General features: G+C 44.7%; 1 protein-coding gene across 6 annotated transcripts in view; it reads left to right on the forward strand.

Annotated features, from left to right (window-relative positions):
- Positions 1 to 26,339, forward strand: part of ACAN (aggrecan) — an 85,690-nt gene that overhangs the window by 41,287 nt on the left and 18,064 nt on the right. For 5 of the 6 annotated variants that reach the window (XM_080980232.1, XM_080980230.1, XM_080980233.1 and 2 more), the window contains 11 exons: positions 244 to 418; positions 1,850 to 1,977; positions 3,026 to 3,319; positions 4,650 to 5,132; positions 5,950 to 6,124; positions 10,966 to 11,093; positions 13,173 to 13,466; positions 14,587 to 14,766; positions 16,020 to 18,407; positions 18,970 to 19,083; positions 25,691 to 25,804. In XM_080980232.1, coding sequence (XP_080836358.1) covers positions 244 to 418; positions 1,850 to 1,977; positions 3,026 to 3,319; positions 4,650 to 5,132; positions 5,950 to 6,124; positions 10,966 to 11,093; positions 13,173 to 13,466; positions 14,587 to 14,766; positions 16,020 to 18,407; positions 18,970 to 19,083; positions 25,691 to 25,804 — 4,473 coding nt within the window. The remainder of the gene's footprint in view (positions 1 to 243; positions 419 to 1,849; positions 1,978 to 3,025; positions 3,320 to 4,649; positions 5,133 to 5,949; positions 6,125 to 10,965; positions 11,094 to 13,172; positions 13,467 to 14,586; positions 14,767 to 16,019; positions 18,408 to 18,969; positions 19,084 to 25,690; positions 25,805 to 26,339) is intronic. The other variant, XM_080980235.1, reaches the window with a different exon arrangement.

Genomic DNA, 26,339 nt, shown 5'->3' on the forward strand with positions numbered 1-26,339 from the left:
GCGGTGCCCGCAACACTTTCTCCAGTTTGAAGGAGGGCCCGTGGGCCTCAAAAGGGAAGTTTATGTGTTTCAGACCTGCAGGGACCCAGAAGCAAGCACACAGGCAACTCTAGATTCTCTGCAGTATCACTCCAGTTCCTGAAAATCCTAAGTCGCTGCCCTCTGCCTCACTTATATTTTAAACTCAACTGGTTTGGGTTATTTACTGATGCATGTGTGTATGTTGGTGAATGTGTTTTCCAGGCATCGTGTTCCATTACAGAGCCATCTCCACCCGGTACACTTTGGACTTTGAGAAGGCTAAGCAGGCCTGCATCCAGAACAGTGCTGTCATTGCAACTCCAGAACAGCTTCAGGCTGCCTATGACGATGGCTTTGACCAGTGTGATGCTGGATGGTTGGCTGATCAGACAGTCAGGTGAGTGCTGGCAGGGAATTATATGAACAAACCACAGGGGAGAAATTGGTCATTGGGGAAAATTCAGGTTATCATGGACAAGGAATCAGAAAAGGGTCAGAGGTCAATGTGACTAGGGGCTGTTCCACACCGCTTTTTGCTTCTTGCAGCTGTATTCTGCAACATGGCATTGGGTATATTGTTGATTTTCCAGCTCTTTTTGTACTGCAGTACCTGTTGGGTTATGGAACTGTAGCTTTTTGACCCATATACCCTCATGTTATATCAGATTTCATTCACACCAGCGGACATCACAACTAACGTCACTGGACGTCGCTATTCTTCCATCTTTTCTGCACATGCGTGCTCCTTTTCCCTCATAATTCCCCCCTGAAAACAGCAAGGAAGAACTGCATGTGGGAATGCCACCCCAATTTTCATCACTTTGCTCCTGCAATTTCCCAGGTTAATGGAACATCCCCCCCCCCCAATCAGATCAAGGGATGCACATTGGCCTTCTCTCTCAAATTTCATATAGATGCTAAAGAGGTTTGGAGTGGTGATGACTGACCAGGAACAAGAGCTGGGGGTTGTAGTGGATGACTCAGTGAAGATATTGACCAAGTGTGTGGCAGCTGTGAAGATGGAGAAGTCCATGTTAGGGACTGGAAATTAAACAGCCAATATCACAATGCCGTTACACAACTCTATGTTGTAACCACACTTGGAATACCGTGTACACTTCTGGCCATCCTCACCTCCACAAGGAAGTTGTAGAGCTGTAGCAGGTTCAGAAAACAGTAATCAAAATGATCGAGGGGCTGGAGCAACTCCCTATGCGAAACAGTTGCAACATTTGGAGGTTTTTTGTTTAGAGAAAAGGCAATTGAGTGGGTACGCTATGGAGGTGTCTAAGATCATGCATGGCATAGGGGAAGTGAATAGGGAGGTGGTTTTCTCCCCCCTCTCTCATACTTTTACATCCTGGGGATTCAGCATAGATAATATAATTTACTTCTTCAAGCAACACAGTCGAACTATGGAAACTGCTCCCACAGGGTGCAATGATGGCTACCAACTTGGATGGCTTTAGAGGAGGATTAGACAAATCTATGAGGTCAACACTGTCTATGGCTTGGCTACTTACCCTGATGCCTATGTTCTACCTCTACTGCTGGCGGTAGTATAGCAAGTGGGGACAGCTGCTGTTGCATTCAGGTTCTGCTTCCAGGCTTCCCATGAGCATCTGTGATGATGCTGGACTAGATGGGCTTTTGATCCAGCTGCTAGGCTCTTCATACATGCATAGGTGTATATCCAAATTCTGCTTAGGTTCCCTTTGCTCTTCAAGATACTACCTCCATCCCAGCACCATACAGTAAACAGTATTTCTCCACCCCACCCCCAGGCAACACAGTCTTCTTCTTCTCACTGAATCTCTCACTGAATCAGGTACCCAATGCACCATCCCCGGGAAGGTTGTTATGGTGACAAGGATGAGTTTCCTGGAGTGAGAACATACGGTGTTCGTGAGACGGATGAGACATACGATGTGTATTGTTATGCAGAAGAAATGGAAGGTAATTGTTTCTTACTTATTTAACACTTATACACTCCATTTGCCACCTCAAGGTACTCATGACAGTTGGTGGTCTGTGGCCCTCATGTGGTGCAGCAGACCCCTGGGTGACTTTACATTCACGAGTTAGCTTCTCCAAGTGCTCAAGGATATCATTTTGAATAAAATATACGTGCAATCTTATCTGCCCCAGTGGTGGTGAACCTCCAGCCCTTGGAACAAACTTCACCTGTCACGTCTCGCCATTTAGACCACAAAGCCATTTTCTCCAAGCCATGACTACCTGCCCCACATCTGATGTCATATGTGATGCCCGGAGTCAGGCAGGTAAAGGTGGCTGCAGGGGGGAGGAGGATTAAACTCCCCAAGGAAACTGGCTGGCCTTGCAGATTGTAGGGTTGGACCCCGTTCCCCAGGCATCAGCTGAGTTGAGTCTCGCTTGGTTCAGTCTCGCATCAGCCAGTTCAAATGACATTTTAGTGGCAACTCTTAACTATATAAATCTCTTTGGCTTTCATCCAGTATCTTCAAACTATCTTTCCTATTCATGACATGCTTGCCATTTTGAATCTCCTCACCTCTGTTCTGTTTGACCCCTTGACCTTGTGAACTATCTAAGAAAAGGCCAAGATCACTGTGTAAAAAGGAAAAGATGCAAACCTTCGGCTAATCCTTGGTTTAAGTACTTTAGATTACTGCAGTTTGTGGGAGAGCTTCTCCTGCAAATTCCAAAGATTTCAGAAGCCACAGTAACTCAGATCAAGGCCTTCAGTGTGGCTGTCCCTGTTTTGTGGAATAGCAATCCTGTCAAGACACGACAGGTGCCCACTATCTCCACTTTCCAGAAACAATTGAAGACATTTTTGTCCCAATAGGCTTCCCCAGCTAGTTAAACCGGTCTTGACCATGAGTGTCCAATTGTTAGGGTTTGGGCTCTTGTTGTTTTTGTTCTTTTAACTATCTTGTGTGTAAATTGCCTTGAGACAGTGGTTTAGAGGGCAATTAATAAATCAATTGTAATAAATAATAATTGCTGTGTGTGATTGCAGGGAAAGTCTTCTATGCCACATCCCCGGAGAAATTCAGCTTCCCAGAAGCTGCAGAGAAATGCCACCGCCTCGGCGCTCGTTTGGCAACGACGGGAGAACTGTACTTGGCCTGGAAAGATGGGATGGATGTCTGCAGCGCTGGCTGGCTGGCAGACCGCAGCGTCCGGTATCCCATCAACAAGGCACGGCCCACCTGTGGCGGCGGCCTGGTCGGGGTGCGCACCGTGTACCTCCACGTCAACCAGACAGGGTATCCTCACCCCCATTCCCGCTATGATGCCATCTGCTACGCTGGTACGTGCTGGGTCCCAAGTTATTTCTTCGTACTTTCCTAGATGCAAGAGTACAGAAGCATGAGAGTCATCAGCCAATCTCCAGTAGTAGTCAGTGGGTTATCTAACCTCCTGTCACCATCAGAACTTGCACCTTTACTGGGTGGAAGAGGTGATGGGACTGGGAGAGACACCTATTGTCAGGGACTGGGCTGAGGGGAACGGGACTGAGGAGGAATGGTAGAGGCCGGCCGTCCTCCCCTTGAACCTTTTAGAGAAGAGGAAGGCAGTAATAATAATAATAATAATAATAATAATAATAATAATAAATGTTATTTGTACCCTGCCCTCCCCGGCCAGAGCCGGGCTCAGGGTGGCTAACACCAGTAAAATTACAGTAAAAACATAATGGGGGGGGACAATTTAAAATACAGGTTAAAATGCAATTTAAAATGCAGCCTCATTTTAAAAGTAGCCCATAGATCAAAACCATAAAGGGAGGGTCAGACTGAGTCCAAACCAAAGGCCAGGCGGAACAGCTCTGTCTTGCAGGCCCTGTGGAAAGATGTCAAGTCCCACAGGGCGCTAGTCTCTTGTGACAGAGCGTTCCACCAAGTTGGATCCAGTACTGAAAAGGCCCTGGCCCTAATCTAACCATCTTGCAACTTGGGACCTCCAAAATGTTGTCATTTGTGGACCTTAAGGTCCTCCACAGGGCATACCAGGAGAGGTGGTCCCATAGGCGGTCCTGTATTGAGTTACAGCAGTGGTTTGAGGAAGGTCACAGCTCAGAGACAGGTGAACAGAAGAGTTGGGAGGTGTTGGGAGGACAGAAGGGGGAGACAGAGACAGAGCAGCCAGCTGACATGTTATCACTGGAAAGCATTCCCGACCCCCCCCCTTCTCCCAAAACCCAGTGTGCATTGAAAGTGGAACAGCAAAGGACTCAAAGACAATTAGCCCCTGGTGGCCACCATAAGGGGAAGTGCTGTTGCTAGGAAGGGGGGAGGAGCTCAGCTGGAGCAGCGCCATTAATCTAAGAGGCAGCATACAAGAGCCTCTCACTGTGAATACCGAATAAAGACTCGGTAAGAGCTTCCTTGTCTACTTCCTTGGCTGTCTGCTGTGAGCAGGGGAGGATCAGAATTCACTGTAGCCTGACACCCATGGAGAGCCATTGCTAGTCAGTGTGGACAATACTGAGTTAGATCTGTCCACCGTGTAAATTTCCTATAAACCCCCCTGATGTAGCATTGTTTCAGGACTTTGGGGGACCTAAGGCTGTAGCCTGGCAATGCTTTGTATTCTTCCATTGCATTCATATCCCATGAATCCTCACTCTTTCACCCTAGGTCGCGACTTGGACACAATCATCCATGAGAACTTCACCGGCGAGATAATTGATGAACTGGGCAGTGGCTTCACCATCCAGACAGTCACTGAGACAGATGTTGAGCTGGAATTCGCACGCAACGCCACCGAGGAGGAGGCCCGAGGCAGCATTGCCACCTTGGAGCCAATAGACTTTACCGCCTCGGAGGTGGACGAAGGCTTCACAGCAACACCAGATCTCTTTGTTACTAGCTTCGTTGAAGAGGCAGAGAACAGGACAGATGTGGGGATCTGGGAGGGTCTAGAAAACGCCACCTTCTCGCTCCTAGATGCTCTTCCCACCACTGATACCCTGGAGGTGAGCTCGGTGGAAGACAGCTTGTGGGCTACCGTCACGCCAGGAGTAGACTCCACCTTGCCATTTACCGGGGAAGATCAAATTGTGCCGGGAACAGCTGCTCCTGATATTGGCCTCATTCCTGGGCAACCCATTTCTCCCACAGGTATGTAGCAATGCCTAGTGCTATATGCAAATGCAGGGTAACAAAATCCACCTGATTCAGTAGCCCACTGCGGTCCACAACAAATCACATAAGAATGTAAGAAGAGCCTGCTGGATCCAGCAAAGTCCCATCCAGTCCAGCATCCTGTTCTCACTGTGGCCAACCTGAAACCCGTAAGAAGGACCCGATCACACCTAGAAATGGACAAGTCTGGCAATTCCAGGTTCCCATTTTTCCAATCCGGTGTTCACCTCTCCAGATTTCTCCATCAGCTAAGAAACCTTCAAAAAAAATGATCTCATGAAAATTTGTCAGCATTTTAGTTGCATTTTTCTGAATATACACGTTTTTGCACGCAATTGCCCCTTATCTAATGCAAATTTTGTATATTGATTTCACTGAGACACACATTATTATGCATACTTTCCCCTATTGTATAAATTTTGGGGCACATTATTGGGGTTGGAGTGCTTCATCGCAAAATTCAGAGATGTGAATTTCAAAGAATAGCTGCATTCTGCTTTCCATATGGTTTTAAGAAGTGCAGATTGGGTAGGTTCGCATCAAAAGGAAAAAGCTAACTGAATTTCTCCTACATCCCTAATCACAAATATTTCAAGGAAAACAGGACGGAGCCAAAACCAGTGACATACACTCATCCTCCAGAGGCAACTGCTTTTAGAGTCGGTTTCAATTCTCCAGAAACACATATTGAAATTGCAGAAATATTAGCACATCCCTAGGGGAAATGCAATGCAAGTGTTGATGGGTTCATGCCCAGTTGCCCCTTCAGTTGTTTTTTCTTTTCCTTCAACAGGTGTCATCTTTCATTACCGGCCATCCACCAACAGGTATTCCCTGACTTTTGTCAAAGCTCAGCAAGCTTGCCTGGATAATAATGCTGTGATTGCCACTCCTGAACAGCTGCAGGCAGCCTATGAGAATGGTTATGACCAGTGTGATGCTGGCTGGCTGAGAGACCAGACGGTCAGGTAAGGACAGATGATGACCCAGCAAGTCCAGTGGGAAGGTTAATGAGCAGGGTATTTTTCGCCTGCAGGGTACATGATGAAGTGGTGGGATGGATGCCATCTTCAAGCATTTGAAGAGCTGTTGTGTTGATGATGAAGCCAAATTGTTTTCTATTGCTCCAGAGAATAAGGATCTGAATTAGTGAGTTCAAATTACAAGAAAGAGAGTTTCAGCTAAAGCAGGGGTAGGGAACCTTGGGTCTTCCAGATGCTGCTAAACTATAACTCTTGCCTTCCTTGACCTCTGGCCATATTAGCTGGACTTTATGAGAGCTGGAGTCCAAGAACATCTGGAGATGAACAAGGTCTATGTCTCTGACCTGATGAGAATTGGAGTCCAATAGCATCTGGAAGGCAATGGGGTGGTGGCTCCGCCCACCTGTCAACATGGCACAAGGTGGGGGGCAGCTCAGAATCCAGCCTGATAGCAAGCTCCTTTGCTCTCCCCTAAGTACTATAACTTACAGAGAGCTGGTGTGACATAAGTGACTAATATTTTGCAAATCCCAGAGCAAATTGCATGCAGCTGCCAGTCTCAGTGTCAGTATTTGATCAGATGATTCTTCTAAGACTGGAATGGTTCTTGTAAGATGAATGAATGAATGAATGAATTTATTAATACGGTCACAGACCAGCATCAACACACACAATATCACAGATCACAAAAAAAGAAAAAAAAATATCAGAAATACAGAGGACAATATGAATATAACAAGGATTTAAATATAAAAAAATAAAATTAATTATTAGCGTGCCCCCTGTAATTAACATTTAGGGGTTTGGTCATTATGGGATACCACTTGCTTCCTGCGATTAATTGCAGACGCACAGAATTTGGCTACATTTAATGTAGTCTTGGGATTCTTGTCCTCTAGCAGTAGTTTTAAACTATGGTGTTCCGATTCTTTCCTGGACTTTTGCAAAACAGGTGTAATAAAAGTCAAACGTATATCCTCATAAAGACGACAACGTAATAGTACATGTGAAGCAGTTTCAACTTCCAACGAGCCACAAGGGCAGACCCGTGCTGTGTATGGTTTACCCTCAAATCTGCCCTGAAGTAAGGCAGAAGGGAGAACGTTGAATCTGGCGAGGGTAAAAGACTGTCTGTATTTGGGTACCTGAAGACCTGACAGGTAGTTAGCTGGAGAGAAACCTCTCCCATGGTCCCTTATTGCTGGATGTTTGATCATTTCGCTCATGTGGCATTGTAATTCTACGTCCCAGATACGCTGGCGAATTGTAGTCCTAGCTTTCTCGAAGCCTGTCGCTATCAGGGTCTGCTGTGGGATCCCCAAGCCTTTAAGCTTTTCCAGCAGTGTAGCTTTCCATTTGGATTGGTAGGTATCTAATAAGGTTAAAGGTGCCAGCCCAACCGGGAAGAAAATAAGCTTTAGCCAATAATGGATCTTCAATATCCATATCCGAGTACTGATAGGAATTTGCCCAACCTCCAAACGGACCGCTATGTTGGATACGCAAGAGGGGATCCCCAGCAGGCAGCGGAAAAACTTAGTTTGGAATGCCTCTAAGAGAGTAAGGTTTTTAAAGCTGCAGATCTGGGATCCATATAACAATTGTGATAGTATTTTGGCAGCAAAGACCTGGGAGGCTGCCGGTATGTGTTGGCCCCCTTTCCCATAGAAGAATCTTATTAACGCTTTGGTAGATCTTTCTGCATTTGCAATAGTATTATTAATCTGAAAGCGCCAGGAGCCCCTTTCCTGGAAGGTTACACCCAGGTATTTAAAGGTTGCTACCTGTTCTATTGAGCGATTGTCTATTCTCCATTTGTGCCTCCTCCTTTTTTTAGAGAACACCATGACTTTAGATTTGTTGTAGTTAATTGTTAGTTGTTCGGTGCTGCAGTATTTGGTAAGAGATCTCAAAAGTTTTCTTAATCCAACACAAGAAAAGGAAATTAAAACTGTGTCATCCGCATATAAAAGGACCGGGAGGGGCGTACCAGCCAATTTGGGGGGATGGGCATTTTCTTTCTCCATATTTCCTACTAGCGAGTTGATATAGAAGTTAAATAAAGTAGGCGCAAGGACACACCCTTGCCTGACCCCCTGATGGATTTGGATTTCCTTGGATAGGTGGCCCTGTCGGTCACACCTTACCCGGATCCGTGTATTTTCATATAGACTGTGGATGAGATACAGTAGGTGTTTGTTTATATTTGTGGCGCTTAGCTTTCCCCAAAGCCTGTCCCTCGGTATTAAATCAAAAGCAGATTTGAAATCTATAAAGGCCACGTATAGGGAACCTCCTTTTCTTGATGTATATTTCTCCGCAAGATGTTGGAGAACAAGGCCCTGGTCTAAGGTTGACCGATTTGCCCTAAAACCAGCCTGTGCTTCTGAAAGAATGTGGTCTTGTTCCAACCAGTCCACTAATTTGTCGCATAGGTGGGCAGCGTACAATTTGCTAATGATACTTAGGAGGCTGACTGGCCTATAATTAGCCGGATCTGATCGGCTCCCTTTCTTGAATAAAGGGATGATGATTGCTAATCCCCAGTCCTCAGGGATAGTGGCCGATTGATCTATGCTGGTAAATAGGGCAGCTAGCACAGGGGCCCACCATTCAACATTAGCCTTAAGGAGTTCCGGTGTAATGTTGTCTACGCCGGGTGCTTTTCCAGGTTTAAGGGATTGGATGAGCCTATAGATCTCTTCAGTTGCTACTGGGGGCCATTCGGCGCCAATATCAGTCGGAGCTGGGGGCAGGGCCTGCAGATGTTGATTTGATGTATATAAAGATAGAAAGTAAGCCTCCCAAATCCCAACCGGTATAGTATAATCAATTTCAATCGGGGAGTCTTGCCAACTTTTCGCGACTATTTTCCAAAAAGTGGCTGAGTCTTTCCTTCGAGGGGCTTCTAATAAACGTTGCCACTTGTAAGATGATGTTTGCTGTGCCACAGGCGTGCATCTTTAAAAAACAAAAAAGGATTCTATTTTCTTTAGACCTATTGTTTCTTCTCATATGCAGATATAATAATAATAACAACAACAACAACAACAACAACAACAACAACAACAACAATTTATTACTTATACCCCATCCATCTGGCCGGGGCTTCCCAGCCACTCTGGGCGGCTCCCAACAGAATATTTAAAACACGGTAAAACATCAAACATTAAAAACTTCCCTAAACAGGGCTGTCTTTAGGTGTTTTCTAAAAGCCAGGTAGTTGTTTATTTCCTTCACATCTGATGGGAGGGCATTCCACAGGTTTAAGCATTTAATGAAACTAAAATACATACAATTAATAAATGAATGTTCATTTAACTGAGTGGCATTGCTGGTGATCTCATTTCTACTATTGCTACTATCTCTACCATCAATGTATTGATCTACATTGGGGAAAGGCTGTGGCTCAGTGGGAGAGCATCTGCTTTGCATGGAGAAGGACCCAGGTTCAATCCCCGACATCTCCAGGTTGGGCAAGGAATATCTCCTGCCTGAAATCCTGGAGAGCTACTGCCAGGCACTTTGGACAACACTGAGCAACATGTTCTGCCTTGTTATTAATCAACTTCCTATGGCCACTACTGAGAAGGTGATGTTTCTCATGTGGCCAATCTAATTGAGCTTACAGTCATGCCTGTGCAATTGCCGCATCCGTTCTGCATTGGGAGGAGACATTTCTTTAGTGTGGCTTTATCTGTACTTCGGATCTCCTTGCCTATTGACAACTAAGCAGGTGCCCTTGGTGAAAGTTTTTAGGCACCTGTGGCCCTCAAGGCCTTTTTTGCAGCCCTCAGCAACATTTGACACCCTCCAGCCCTTGCACTGCCTTCCCAAAGTTGGGTAATCAAGGAGATGGTTTTTGGGAAGGAGGTTGTGAGGGCCCTAGCAGAGTCCTCCTGTCTCCTTCCCAAAGTCTGATTTGCACTTTCCCAGCCTTGGGAAGGAGGAAGGAGGGCTCTAGGACCTTGCCAGAGCCTCGCTCCTCACTTAGCGGGCTTTGGGAAAGCAGTGTGGAGGCTGGGGAGGGGGGTGCCAAATTTTGGCCTCGCTGTGCCCCACACATGCCAAGGCTGCTTCTAAAGTACTCTTGCACCTCCCTTTGTATGAAAAGTTGGGCTGCCCTGTTTTAGACACCTGCTGAAAACTTTTTTGTTTTGTTTTGCCAAGCATACCTAGAAATATAATGAGTTACCCTATATTTGTTTTAAAAGTGTTGTTGAGTTTCTATTTCCTTTTAACGGTGGTGGTTTCATGCATATTTGTTTGTAATTGGTTTGTGCATCTTGTTGTTGTTTAGTCATTTAGTCCGACTCTTCGTGACCCCATGGACCAGAGCACGCCAGGCACTCCTGTCTTCCACTGCCTCCTGCAGTTTGGTCAAACTCATGCTGGTAGCTTCAAGAACACTGTCCCACCATCTCATCCTCTGTCGTCCCCTTCTCCTTGTGCCCTCCATCTTTCCCAACATCAGGGTCTTTTCCAGGGAGTCTTCTCATGAGGTGGCCAAAGTATTGGAGCCTCAGCTTCACAATCTGTCCTTCCAGTGAGCACTCAGGGCTGATTTCCTTAAGAATGGAGAGGTTTGATCTTCTTGCAGTCCATGGGACTCTCAAGAGTCTCCTCCAGCACCATAATTCAAAAGCATCAATTCTTCGGCGATCAGCCTTCTTTATGGTCCAGCTCTCACTTGTGGATCTTAGCTGTGTTTTATTTACAGCTTTATTTTGCACACCACACAGAGAGCTCTTTGATCAAGGGATACATCTTCTAAATAGATGTGTGAGATCTTGGGTAAAAAAATAACAAATGTCTTTAATGGCCAGGTACCCTATTGTGGTTCCACGGAGCAAATGTGAAGGAGACAAAGATGACATCCCAGGTGTACGGACATATGGCATGCGCCCAGCATCCGAGATGTTTGATGTCTACTGCTATATTGACAGACTGAATGGTAAGTTTTCTTCCATAATTCCTGTGTTGGAGGTAGGGGAGTACAGTGCATTTGAATGTATTCATGCACCAGACACAGTGCCGGATTTACGTATAAGCTAAACAAGCTATAGTTTAGGGCCCCACTCTCTTGGGGGGCCCCAAAAAAATTTAAAGGGAAAAAAATTGGATGTATATTTCCAAAATATAAGATAAAAAACAAAATTAAAGAGTGCTTGTAGACTGCCTCTATCAGGCAGCATAGACTAAGGGTGTGAGTCTTATGCCTACTGATTGATTTCATGTAATACATAATTTATTTATTTTGATCCCATTATAAAACTACTGTAGAAAAATATTCATCTTTATTATTTAGTAGGCCTATATTATTATTTACTAGTACGTATAGTTCCCTATTACCCCCACTTGCTACTATAATACTATATATAAATATTATAATTATTTAACACAAAAAACAGCAACAATTTGTTGTTGACAAAGGGCAGCTGGAGATATAAAGGGCCCCATTACCTTCAGTAGCTTAGGGCCTCATCAAACCTAAATCCGGCCCTGGCCAGACATGTTAATATTCTGGTCACCTCACCTCAAAAAGGATATTGTAGAGTTGGAAAAGGTTTAGAAAAGGGCAACCAAACTGATCAAGGAGACAACGCCTACAGCGTCTGGGACTTTTTAGTATAGAGAAAAGACAAGTAGGAGGTAACATCGTAGAAGTTTATGAAATCACACCTGGCATAGAGAAAGTGGTTGGAGAGAAACATTTTCCTCCCTCTCCTATGGCACTCATAAACATCCAATGGAACTGAATGCTGGAAGATTCAGGGCAAGCAAAAGAAAGTACCTTTTCATGCAGCACATCGTTAAACTATGGAACTCACTGCTACAGGAGACCACCAACCTAGATGGCTTTGGAAAGAATTAGACCAATTCATGGAGGAGCGGACTATCGATGGCTGCTAGCCATGATGGCTATTTCTGCTTCTACAGTCAAGGGCTGAATACAAGTTTCCGGAAACCGTAGGAAAGGAGAGTGGTCTTGTGCTCGCATCCTGCTTCTGGTTTTCCACAGGCATCTGGTTGGCTGCTGTGAGAACAGGAGGCTGGCCCATTGGCCTGATCTACCAGAGCTCTTATTATGATCTTATATTCATGGGAAACAAATCTGAGTCAAAATGAGGGGCATAAGATGCCATTGTTTCTGCTCTGCCCTGTATAAGTCACAGGCAGCGCTCTTCCCATTCCATGGCAGTCCATCTTCCATCAAGTGGTTTAACCATTTTTAACGATCAGCTTGGTTTGCCAAGCTGTTAGACTATGCCAAAATGGCAAAACTGACCAGAAAGCTCAGGGATCAAGAAAACAAAAACTTCAAGAAAGAATGGGGGGAAATTTATAATTTACTTAGGAGATCACTGTAAGCAGATGAAAACATTAGCAGGATTTTAATCTAACTTCCAGTGTAACAAATACTATGGACAATATGGATAGATACAAAATATAGACTATGAAGTGATATCCAGTTGAAAATGTTGACAACAGGACCCATGGAGGGGATGGGGGAAGTCTTGAGATTCAGAGAAATCTCTCTATATAGATATGTATTTGGTTTTGTTATAAATTTATATTTGTACAATCAAATAAAAATGATTTAAAAAAAACAATTTTAAACAACCAAACCCTCTTCCTGGGGAACCCTGGGGAACCTTTCTGAGGGGAATAGGGGTCTCCTAGAATTATCAGTACCTTTGCCTATATTTCCCAGGATTTGGGGAGGAAGCCATGACTGTTTAAATTGGGATGGCGATGCTTTAAATGTATAGTGCAGGTGGGACCCACATTAGTAATCTCACTGTCCCCCATGGTGAAATTTCATCACTTACATAATTTGCGTATTTAATTACATAAATTATTTGCAGACTGAAAGCAAAGGTGAACAGCAATCATATTTGCTGGACTAATTTATGTTCCACACATGGGACAAATAAGGGAATGTCAGCAATTTCCACCCCCCATTTCCATTTCCATAGGACCTCTCCAATATATCTAGCCAGAACTCACACGCTTACTATTTTATCTCTAGGTGAGGTCTTCTTCGCAACACAACCAGACCAGTTCACCTTACAGGAAGCTCAAGAATACTGTCGGAGCCAGAATGCTACACTGGCTTCAACTGGTCAACTCTATGCAGCCTGGAAGCTGGGTTTGGATAACTGTCGGGCTGGCTGGCTGGCTGATGGCAGCCTTCGATATCCCATTGTTCACCCACGTCCTGCGTGTGGTGGGGAGAAGCCTGGTGTGAGGACCACCTACCTATACCCCAATCAGACGGGATTCCCTGATCCTCAGTCAAAGCACCACGCTTTTTGTTTCAGAGGTACTGTCCGGGAGAGTGCTGTTGTGATCAGGTCATGCTCACAGGCTTCCCACGGGCATCTGTGAGAACAGGATGCTGGACCAGATGGGCTTTGAGCTAGCAGGCTCTTCTTCTGATGTTCTTGTGTCTCTGTGACTCATCACAGAAAGTTTTTCAAGCACTACAAGGCCAGAATAATACCACATAATATATTCCAGAAGAGAAGAACAATGTGAATTGTTTTAAAATGGGGAAACTGTAAGCCACTTTGAGTCCAAGCCTGGGAAAAAGGCAGGATTTTAATATTGATAGTGGCATTGGTATTGGTATTGATCTTGTTAATAATTTTATTATTTGTACCCTGCCCATCTGACTGGGCCGCTCCAGCCACTCTGGGTGGCTTCCAGCGTATCCAGAAGTATAATAAAACACCAGACATTAAGAACTTCCTTATACAGTGGTACCTCAGGTTACATACGCTTCAGGTTACATATGCTTCAGGTTACATACGCTTCAGGTTACAGACTCCGCTAATCCAGAAATAGTGCTTCAGGTTAAGAACTTTGCTTCAAGATGAGAACAGAAATCATGCCCCGGTGGTGCGGCGGCAGCGGGAGGCCCCATTAGCTAAAGTGGTGCTTCAGGTTAAGAACAGTTTCAGATTAAGAACAGACCTCCAGAACGAATTAAGTACTTAACCCAAGGTACCACTGTAAAGGGTTGCCTTCAGATGTCTTCTAAAGGTTGTATAGTTACATATCTCCTTGACATCTGATGGGAAGGCGTTCCACAGGGAGGGTGCCACTGCCAAGAAGACCCTCTGCCTGGTTCCCTGTAACCTCGCTTCTTGCAGTGAGGGAACCACCAGAAGGCCCTCGGAACTAGATCTCAGTGTCTGGGCTAATGACGGAATTGTAAAAATAAAAATAAACAACAACAACAAACAATGTAAAACTTTTAGCTGAGGAAATGAAATATGGGTGTCATGATAGACTAATGAGAATTACATTGAGTTGGGCATTATTCATTCAGAATTGAGGGTATTCCAAAAATTCTCCCCACACTAAACAGGGTAGACATAAGACATCTGAGACAGACAGGACACTCTTGGATATTCACTGTGATGTTTTTTGTCTTTCAGCTCAACCATCTCAGTATGAGGACATAGAGGAAGAGCTCATTGCAGCCCAGCTAGTTCCTGGGGTCGAGGAAGTCCCTTCTGGGGAGGAAACAACTGTGGAAATGGAGTTTGCCACTGATTCTGAAAATCAGACCGAGTGGGGAACAGAAGTATTTCCAACAAACATATCATTGTTGTCTGGTATGTTGGGCTCCATGGTTATAACTTTGCAGCCCTATTCAGAGGTGGCTCTAACCATGTGCTTCCTATGTTTGATTAACATAATGATTCATGTAGACCAAGGGTGTGGAACTTATGGTCTCCAGATGTTGTTGGCCTATTAGCTATGCTGACTGGGACTGGTGGGAGTTGGAGTCAACAACATCTGGAAAACAAGTCCTATGAAGAATGGTTGAAGGAACCAGGGGAGAAGACAAATTTGAGGAGACACGATAGGGCTGTTCAAATACCCAGAGGAACGTGACACAGAACAGGGCAAAGATTTCTTCCCTGATGCCCTAGAGAACAAGACTAGATCCAAAGAACTTAATTTACAGGATGGTAGATTTAGAGAAGGTGCCTGCCTGATCTATAATAGGGGAGATCTCCACACTTAAAGGGCCAATTCTGACATTGTACAGAACAGACCTGCTGACAGGATGCCTTTTCCTGCAGAATACAGCAATAGGTGTGGCACGTAGGGGATGAGACAATTTTTTAGGTATTCTGGGTATCCTGATCGCAGGCTGCATAAGGCTTTGTACCAGCAGTACCAGCACCTAGAAGTTTGACCAGTAGCTAAATGGCAGCCAACGCGGTTCTTTGCACAGCAGTATGGTGATATTCTGCCCTAATGAACAACCAGGTCTCTGTCTTTTGCACTAGCTGCAGCTTCCAGGTCAGCCTAAAGGGCAACCCCATATAGAGCACATTGCAGTACAGGCAACTCCCCCATTTACGCCTGTTCAATATGTGCATGACCGTGCATACGTGAGTTGCTCCAAACTCATAAGTGAGCTTAAAACGTCACAAAAATGTTACAAAAAGGGACAGAATGGGGCAGTTGCAGGCTTTTTCCAGTGGTGTTTCAAATATATGTGATTTCACGGACATGTGCAGTGCCTCAGAATGTGACCCCCACATAAATGGAGGGCTGCCTGTAATCTAATCTGCCAATGACCAGCACATAGTCAACAGTGGAACACGAGGTATCTGCAGTGAAAAGGATCCAGTAGCAGGCAGTGGGTGAGACCTTCTGTTTGAGTTCCTGGGCTGCCATAGCTAGTGAGAGATGATAATGGACAATTGATACTAAAAAAAGAGTTCAAGCTGATGTTTCTCTTTATATCATGTGAGGAAATGTCATAGTGTCCTTGAACAATATTTGTTTAATGTTCTCGTTCTCTCTCTCTCTCTCTTTCTTTTTCTCTCTCCCACACACTTCTGTTTTTAAGTGATTCCATCAGCTGTTGCTCCTATTGATGCCATACCTAGTGAGACAAGTGTAGAAGCTCCAATCACACAAACATCTGCTTCTGGGTGGACATCTGGAGCTCCAGATACAAGTGGAATGTATGAACCTAGTGGAGAACCCTCTGGATTTGGAGAAAGCGGGTTTCCTTCTGGAGCCACAGATTTCAGCGGACTCCCTTCTGGTGAGAGTGGCCTACCATCAGGAGACATAAGTGGCCTGTCTTCCGGTGATATTGAAGTCAGCATTTTACCTTCTGGAGATGAAGAACTGACATCAGGGATTGGCTCAGGAATCCAAGAGCGAGTACCTGGACTTCAAGAAGGCAAAGGGATTCCAGAAATCAGTGGGTTGCCTTCTGGATTCAGTGGAGATGGTTCTGGTGTGGACTTTTTCAGTGGCTTACCATCTGGAGAGTATGATTACAGTGGTCTCCCATCTGGATTTCCCACCGTGTCCCTTGTCAATGCCACATTGGTGGAAGTTGTCACCACAGCAACGGACAAGGAAGTTGAAGGGAAAGGAACAATTGGTGTCAGTGGAGATGGAGACTTATCAGGGTTGCCCTCTCCTGGATGGGACATGAGTGGCATAACCAGTGGGTTACCCTCAGGATTTGATGTCAGTGGAATACCTGACATCAGTGGGTTTTCCTCAGGACTTGATATCAGTGGGGAGCTGCCTAGGATACCTGATTTCAGTGGATTACCATCCGGACTTGACGCTAGCGGACAACCATCTGGCCTACCAGATATTAGTGGGTTGTCCTCAGGAATTGACTTCAGTGGGGGACATTTTGGGATACCTGATATAAGTGGCTTCGTTGACTTGAGTGGCCAAGCTTCCGGTACTGATGGAAGTGGTGAGCCTTCAGGGGTTACCTTCATAGATGCCAATTTGTTTGAAGTGACAACTCCTTCAGCTAAAGAAGAAGAAGGCAAAGGATTTGTAGAAATGAGTGGGTTGTCTTCAGGAGATGAAGATCTATCAGGCACAGTGTCTGGAATGTTAGATGTGAGTGGTCAGCCTTCTGGCCAAATAGACTTCAGTGGGTGGACTTCAGGATCTCATGAAATTAGTGGACTTCCAAGTGGACTAACAGACATTAGTGGGGAAAGTTCTGGTGTTGGTCTCACCAGTGGCTTGTCATCTGGAATTTATGATTACAGTGGGCTCACGTCTGGGTTTCCCACGGTCTCCCTTGTGGATACAACTTTGGTCGAAGTTGTAACACAGCCATCAGTTGCCCAGGAATTTGGAGAAGGGACATCTGGGATATTAGAAATCAGTGGATTTCCTTCAGGAGATAAGGAGGCATCTGGAGAACCATACGATGTGACAACAGTTAGCGGCTATCCATCAGGAACAACTGACATCAGTGGAACATCATCGGGTGTTCCTTATTTTAGTGGAGAAATTGCTGGTGTCACTGACCTAAGTGGAGAGTCTTCAACTGTAGCTGGTACTAGTGGTGATGCCTCTGGAATCCCAGAAATCACCTTAGTAACTTCTGATCTTATAGAAGCTGTGACCAGCCCTGCAGTTTCACAGGAAATGGCTGGAGGAACAGAGGCAACGCATCCCCATTTTTCAGAATCAAGTGGGGAAACCTCCACAACTGGTGGAGAGACTTCTGCATATCATGAAAGTACCATAAGCCCACCTGAATATCATGATATTAGTGGTGAAACATCCACATTTCATGAAGCCGGTGTAGAAACCTCTACTATTCATGAAACCAGTGGTGAGATATCCACATTTCATGAACCTGGTGTAGAATCCTCAACTGTTCATGAAACCAGTGGTGAGATATCCACGTTTCATGAACCTGGTATAGAATCCTCAACTGTTCATGAAACCAGTGGTGAGATATCCAGGTTTCATGAAGCTGGTATAGAAACTTCCACCATTCATGAAACAAGTGGTGAAGCATCAGCATTACCAGACAGCCACCATGAAATGCCAACCCTTTATGAAACGGGTAGTGAAACATCAGCATTGCCTGAAAGCCATACAGAAACATCTGGAGTACCTTATTTCAGCGGATTGCCCTCTGAGGCACTTGAAGAAAGAAGCCAGATTCATGGGGATAGTTCTGGGCCACCCCCTGACCCTGCCTCTGATGTTCCGGAGAAAGCTCTGCTGCCAGATAGTCTACCAGGAACCAGTGAACCAGATGCTGAATTAACTGCACACTCCAAGCATCTAGAAGAAGGCCAGGTTGAAACAGAGGCCTATACACACAAAATACCAGGTTCGGAAACAGAAGGTGCAGCTTTTCCAGAGGTTCCACCAACACCTCCAACTGCCACTGATGTTCTGCCTGAAGTTTCACCAGAGGTTACAGATGAGACTGAATCTACTACACAAGGTACAGTTAAAAATATGGAGTGGAACCCCCAATAGCTAGCCTTGGTTATTTGAATCTCCAGAATGCTCACACTCCCTGAGGTGGAATCTACACACATATTTTAAAAAATTGTGAAAATTCATTTTAAAAAGTGTTTTTAAAAATACATTGAATTTTCCATAAGGCTCACCATCGCCATCTAGTGTCACATTGTATATTGCATTTAAAACACACTTCAAATGTTTTATTTGCAGCCATATAGCTGAGCCCTGAGTCTCTCCCAGACCAACCTTTATCATACTGCCTTTCATCAACAGAACATTATTCCTGTTCATCTAAACCAGTGGTCAGGAATCTATTTCAAACTGAGGGCCACATAGTCTTTCTGGGAATTTCTTTTTGGGGGGAGGTGAGAGCATGACTGAAGGCAAATGTGGGTGAAGAAATGAATGACAGGCTTCACCTGTCATTGGTTCTACTGCCACCTACTGTTAGCCTCCCTGCCTTCCACCCTACCAGTTCCAAAGGGCACCAGCCACCACAGGAAGGGATCATTAATGCTTATCTCCTTTCATGGTTGCAGTTATGCCCAAGACATGTGAAGAGAAACCATGTGGTGCTGGAACCTGCCAAGAACAAGATGGCAGCGTCACTTGCGTGTGCCCACCTGGGTATATGGGTGATCGCTGTGACATAGGTAAGTCCTAACTTCTTCTTAATATGGAGGTTGAGACGGTAATATCACCCCACCAAGAAAATGTTATTGCAAAACTGTGTTGCTTGTTGGGCACGTTGGGCAAATATCCCAGGTTCTGAGCACAGAGGCAGAACCAAGAAACAGAAGAACAGATAAGCTACCCACAATGCACTATTGTTACGTTTCTTTGTTCAAACGCACATGGAACTACAGATCTGCTCTACTGATCCACAATTCAATAAACAACGAATGCAGCTCAATGCAAACGGATAATAATCCAAAATTGATGGCTGTCAAGCATCAGCCCCGCAACAGCTGATATACGTAACCGCACTGGGAAGAGAGTTTCTCACCCAGTGAAGCATTCCAACCCCAGGAAGGAGGCTTCATTCATAGTTCTAGCTGCAGGGCAAGTGGGGCTGGACTCACTCAGCCCAAGATGGAATACGCATGCCTTTGTGAACAGCAGCACTGCTTAGAGTGGTGTCACTGTGCTTTAAATGTATGGTGTGAATGTGGTCTCTGCCTCTGTCTCTTGTCCTGCATACTAACAGTAGTAGGGTTACCGTATTTCAAAAAGTGACAATCCGGGCAGAAAAGTTGCTGAGCTTTTTTGGGCAAAGTGGTTGAGCTTTTGGGGGGTGGGGGTTGCCGTACGTCTGGATTTTCCTGAACATGTCAGCGATTTCTGCCTGGACACTGTTTCCAACTGCCATATTCCGGCTATGTTCAGGAAATTCTGGACATATGGCAACCCTAAATAGTAGTAGCCCTTTACACCCAATACACGAGGGGTTAAAAAAAGAAGAAGAAATTTTCCTTCTGAGGAAGGAAGCTCTTATTCTGAAATGTTTCCCAGCAGTCCAGGACTATTCACTGAAAACCATGTTCTTCTGGAATGTAACTCACAAGGGAGTGTCCATCAGATCAGCATCCTTACGCATTCTGTCTCTAAAGCCAAACCATTGGTAATCTTGAACATTGTCTACAAAGGAGAAGGGAAGAGGGAGGGGATATCTATCTATCTTTCTATCTGTCTATCTGTCTATCTATCATCTATCTATTATCTATCATCTATCTATCTATCTATCTATCTATCTATCTATCTATCATCTATCATCTATCATCTATCATCTATCATCTATCATCTATCATCTATCATCTATCATCTATCATCTATCTATCTATCTATCTCTATCTATCATCTATCTATCATATCTATCTATCATCTATCTATCTATCTATCTATCATCTCCATCCATCTTGGGTCTCCAGCTATTTTTGGACTACAACTCCCATTACCCATACCTAGCAGGACCAGTGGTCAAGGATGATGAAATTGTAGTCCAAAAACAATTAGAGACCCAAGTTTGGGAAACCCCGCTATAGAGGATCCCATGACTGCTTAAAGTGGTATCATAGTCTGTGATGGACCTACAATTTTGGGGCCCTGAAGCTTGAACTGTTTTGGGTTGGGGGGTTTCACAACCAGTAACGAGGTCTGAATAACCACTTTTATCTTTTTCAATGGGGCTGTTCCACAAAAGATCACCACTTTTAAAAAAAAAAAATTAACTACTACATCTCAGATTTTGATTAAAATCGTTGTACATGTCAAAATTATCTCACATGTCAAAGTCACTGGCGTGAATAAAAATTTCCTATCCCTTTAGTTTTCGAATTCCTGCAACACACCACCTGTAGAACATCTGTGCTACTGAAGCTCAAACTTTGGGATTGGGACACAACAAAAAATTAATCAATTTGATTTGTGTGACTCAAATTGGATGTACTAGCCCCTCCCCCCCCAAAAAAATTAAGCAGCGTGGACTAAAGTCGTTTCTGGGGCCCCTCTGCGTTTAGGGGGCCTGAAGCTTAATCTTCTTTAGTTTTATAGTAGATCCACCCTGATCATAGTGCTTTGAATGTATGAGGTACTTCTTCACACAGTGAATAGTTAAATGATGCAATTTGCTACCACGAGATGGATCAATGGCCTCAACTTAGCTGGCTTTGAAAGGGGATGAGTCAAATTCATGGAGGATAAGGCTATCAATGCTTATCACCAAGATGTAATACCTGTCTCCATGTGGAACAACCCAGATGCCCTTCTCCATCTGCCCCCGCCACAGGAGATTCAAAGGGTGGCAACACAAAAACGGGCCTTTTCAACGGTGGCTTCCCGCTTGTAGAAACACTGTCCTCAGGGTGGCTCTCCAGGCATCTTTTATATATTTCTAAACACCTGGCAAATTTTTGCCTTTTTACAGAGGCTTTTGGCCCTTAATCTGAAGGGTTTTCAAGTATTTGTGGCCTCTTTCAGTGTGGCAGGATCTGTAAGATCTTTGTATACAGGTGGGGTTCTTTCGTTTTTTTTTATTGATTGTGTTTGTTGGAATCAGTTTCAGTATTTCTGTTGTGTCTGTAAGTTGCTTTGAGTCGTTTCCATTATCATGGCTATGTGCTACATAGGGACACGGGTGGCGCTGTGGTCTAAACCGCTGAGCCTCTGGGGCTTGCTGATCAGAAGGTTGGCGGTTCGAATCCCCGTGATGGAGTGAGCTCCCATTGCTCTGTCCCAGCTTCTGCCAACCTAGCAGTTCGAAAGCATGCCAGTGCAGGTAGATAAATAGGTACCACTGTGGCAGGAAGGTAAACGGTGTTTCCATGCACTCTGGTTTCCATCACGGTGTCCCATTGCACCAGAAGCAGTTTAGTCATACTGGCTACATGATCTGGAAAGTTGTCTGTGGACAAACACAGGCTCCCTCGGCCTGAAAGCGAGATGAGTGCCGCAACCCCATAGTCGCCTTTGACTGGACTTAACTGTCCAGGGGTCCTTTATCTTTACCTTTTACTATACCTCCAAGGTCTAGGGTGATATGCCTCTGAACATTAGTTGCTGAGAATCACAAGTGAGGAAGAGTATTATTGCACTTAGGTCCTGCTTGTGGGCTCCCTGTAGGCACCCAGTTGGCCACCGTGGGAAGAGGATGTCCAACTAGATGGAACTTTGGTCTTATCCAGGAAAAGCTCTTCTTATGTTCTTACAGCGCCATCTACTGTTGCTCCTCCTTCCCTTTGCCATCACCTGCTCTCTTGCCAGGTAAAAAGCCAGGAAGCAGGTAGGCCGAGGCAGCAGCAGCAGCAGCAGCAGCAGCTGCTCCTTCATCTCACCATATTGCCATTCCCTTGCTTATATCTTCTGGGCCAGAGGAAGAGATAAAGCAAGCAAGCAAGAGATAGAGGTGAAGAGGAGGAGAAGCAGGTTCAGGGAATTTGCAGCAGTCACACCCTTCTGGGGCGTGGAGCTCAGCAAACGCTGAACCGTGCTGACTCCCAGTGCTTACCTGTTCTCTGCTGGTAGGTCTTTTTAGAGTAAGCACTTTACATCACTATACCTTGGAGGGTTTTTCTGTATAAGAGAAGAAGTGGCAAAATAACGTTTCTCAGGAAAGTGCTATAGAGCCACATTCCCTGACAGCTAGGGATGGGTGAAGCTGTCAATTACATATTCTCTCGGTATCTCATTTTTTCCAATCTTAAGTTCTCCACATTTCCACATCAGTTTGCAATTTTAAGAAAAAAAGGTTCCCGTGAAAATTCATACCACTTTGCTGCAAATTTACCCTAATATACAAATTTTGTATGCAAATTTTGCCTGATGTACACATTTCCTAATATTTATATTTCCCCATATGCTGTGCATTTTTATGCTACTTTTCACTCATATGCACATTTTTGTGCACACTTTACATGACCATGTGCATTTTGGTACACATTACTTGGCTGGAGAACTGCATGGCAAAATTCAGAGAAGTGCAATCTTCAAAGATCCCTGTGTCTCAATTCTCATATTGTTTTGGACAGTGCGAGTTAGATAGATTTGCCTTTAAATGTGAACTGAATCACCCCCCCCCCCATTCCTATGTTTTTTCTAAGATTATAGAAATTTCTTGCAAACAAACCAAACTAAATGAAGACTGGATATAATCTCACCTCTGTGTAACCTTTGCACAAGCAAATCAATAAATAGTTCATCAGCTGGAGCACTTATTCCCTAACAGCCAGTCTACGCATACTTCAGAATTCCATGGTGAAGTTTTTTTAGATGGGAGGAGAAATGGCATGATTGCCTGTTCACTGTCAAAGAAAAGGAGAGAAAACCACCATAAGTTACTTGTGCAAAAGCCATTTTTTGTTTTCTTAGCAGATACAAGTGAGAAAGGAGATGTGGCTGTGGGGTGCAGAGAAATTTTTGATTCAAGTTTAGATGGGTTTTCTATAATGTACAGGCTGTTAATTTCCTATGCTGTTCCTTTATTTTCTTTAGCTCATCCACACTTCCTTTTGTGCTGCAATTTCCAGGAAGAGGTCCATGCTTTATTATACCTTTCATGTCTGAGCATTTGTTTGTTTGCTTTGGTCTCAGCACTTTCCCCAGGAAAACCTGCGTTTCACCACCAAATCGGAGAAAACGACAATCTGCAGAAAACCTGATTGCCGTTTCCTCCGATTCAGCAGTAAACGTGGGGAAAACACACTGAGGCAAAAAAGCAAAAAACAAAGCTTGGGAATGGATCTTTAAAGCCCCAACCTGTGCCTAGAAATGCAATACAAAAGGAAGTCTGGATGAGTCCAAAGTTGGAAATAAGGATGTGGCTGGTTATCTTCTCTTATCGCTTGGCTTGTGAAATGAATGTGTGATGATGACCAGTGTCTAAGGCTCTGGATAAAAATGAAACAACTAGAAGCAGACAAAGGCCCCCTCTAGGCTGCCAGTGTTTTGTGGGAGAAACTCAAGAGCATACTGGGAAATTTAGGCGTGCGCAATTAAAGTGGATTGAAGCCTTCTGCTGGCCTGGGGCAACAGATCCACGTTAAAAAAAGAAAAAAACAGACTTTTTGCAGTTGTGGAATGAATGGCTGACTAGTGGGAAGACGTATAAACACACCACGAGCAAATCAGGATGAATGGCAGTACAGAAGAGTGGCTCAGGAACAAGGTGCTGCTGAGAACATGCTCAGAGACCAAGAACTTGCTTTCAGTACCAGAACTGGAGTTGCTGCATGGATCCATTCACACATACACCTACTTCTGTTTGCTCCCAAACTTTCTCGATTTCAGCAGTCAGATTTTGGAGAGGAGTTGAAAGGCGCCTTTTTGGGGGGGGGGTCACTCTTCTTAAACCACTGGAAGTTGCCAACCCTCGCTGAGCTACTGCAAGTTACCCATAGATGACCCAGTAGATCCTGATTTGCCTCCCGCCCTCTCCTGGTTTAGACATGCTTCCTTTCTGCTGGATAACTCTTTCATCAGCTCATAGAATCATAAAATTGTAGAGCTGGAAGGGACTATGGGGGGTCACCTAGTCCAAAGCAGGAATCTTTTGCCCAATTCAGGGCTCAAACCCACAACCCGGAGATTGTCTCAGGCTCTACCGAATGATAGCTAGGTGATCAGAGGGGTGAGAAAGCCACAAGCAGAGATGACCAAATGAAGCAGACAACAGAAAGTCATGGCAATAACTGATTTTGCAGGGTGTGCTAAAAAGACTTGGAAAAACTGGAGCTCCTTTTCATTGATAAATAACCTGTAACACCAAGACCTATAGGGCTCACCAGCTTGGGAGGGGGCAAAGCTAAGATTGTGGGTTTTTTCTGCTCTAGATGAATTAAGATCTTGCCTCCTGCCATTGCATGTTGAGAAACATAACAATATCATAGCATTATTATCATCATAATCATTTACCTGTCCTTCACCTTAAGGTCCCCAGGGTTACAACAATTAAAACAAAATATTAAAAACAGTTTAAAACAACTTGCAAACACGGAAACATGGTGGATCCTAACAAAACAAACCTTAAGTGTCAACAGGCAGGGTAAAGAGGGGCACTTTCAACATTTGCTGTGTAATGAAGGTGCCAGAGAAACTTCTCTTCCTGTCCTTTAGGACTGTTACTTAACCATATCTCCCTCCTCTGAATTTCCAGCATTTGTTATATAAAATAAAAAGTCTCTGGAATTATAAGGTTGTTGTTTTTTAACTTGTGGGCCTAAAGGAGAAAAACGACAGTGGCTCACTAATACAATTAAATAACTTTGCAAACATATGAAGCTCCCTTTCCTGACTTCGGTCCAAGGGTTCGCTTTTCCATTTAGGTCCTCTCATCACAAAAATGACCCACAATTTTCTTTTATCTTCTCTCCTTTATGAGCATGTCTATGTCCTGGGTAGCCCATCACAATCTTATAGATCTTGAGTGCCTCCCCATCAAAGTACTAAGCTGCCTTTCTTTCTCCCAAATGCAAGCAGTCGTTTGCCTCTATGGTTGATCTGTCATCCCTGCTAGCAAGCAAAAGGGAAGCCCTCCTATCACATCCTAGCCTCCCCTTCCCATTCCCCGTTCCTCTTCTGCTTCTTTGGCGGTGACCGTTCTAAGGTGAAAGCTGGTGCCCGCTTCCGAGTTTTCCCCGTTGCCTCCAAACCATCCATTCATTCATTCTTCCTGCCCTGCCCTGCAAGGCAAGCAAGGAAAGCCTTTCTCCTGCTGATGGACCTCTTTCCAGAGCCTGAGTCCTAATGGCAGCCCTTGATTTCTTGCAGACATTGATGAGTGCCACTCCAGCCCCTGTCTGAATGGAGCTACCTGCGTCGATGGCATCCACACTTTCAAATGCTTATGCCTTCCCAGCTACGGAGGGGACCTCTGTGACGTTGGTACGCCCTGCCTGCCTGGCTTCAGCTAATCGTACTAACAGCATCCCTTCTCTCTCCCCTGGGTTGGGAGGAGTGGGGAGACATCCTCTCTATCTGATACACACACACACACCCATCCCATCCTCATCTAACTCTTTAATAACTGTAATTAAAAAAAAACCCCAGTAGAAACTGCAACAGAACATTATGGAGTGCTGCTGATGTTCAGGACTCTAGCTTCTCCATCTCAACTCAATGTTTTCTCATTGCCCTGCCAAATATCTAATCTGCATACCATGACCACTGAACATGCTCAGACCTCTCTGAGCTAGCCTGGGATTCCCTCCCACTAGAGTTTTTCACCGGTTTTTGTTTGCTCATATGTCTGCAAACTTTGCCGTTTCCCCTAAGCCTGCTGACGGATCTCTCTGGCGAGCTCATGCTGGTGTCATTTTTCGCTACGTACATAATCGACAGCACCTGAAGCTTGCATGTTAGTAATAGAAGGAATTGTTCATTTTTGCCATAAGGAAAGCTGGTTTCTTTGCTTACCAGC

The sequence above is a fragment of the Podarcis pityusensis genome (assembly GCF_964106645.2).
Source record: "Podarcis pityusensis genome assembly, chromosome: 14".
In the NCBI taxonomy this organism is placed as follows: Eukaryota; Metazoa; Chordata; class Lepidosauria; order Squamata; family Lacertidae; genus Podarcis; species Podarcis pityusensis.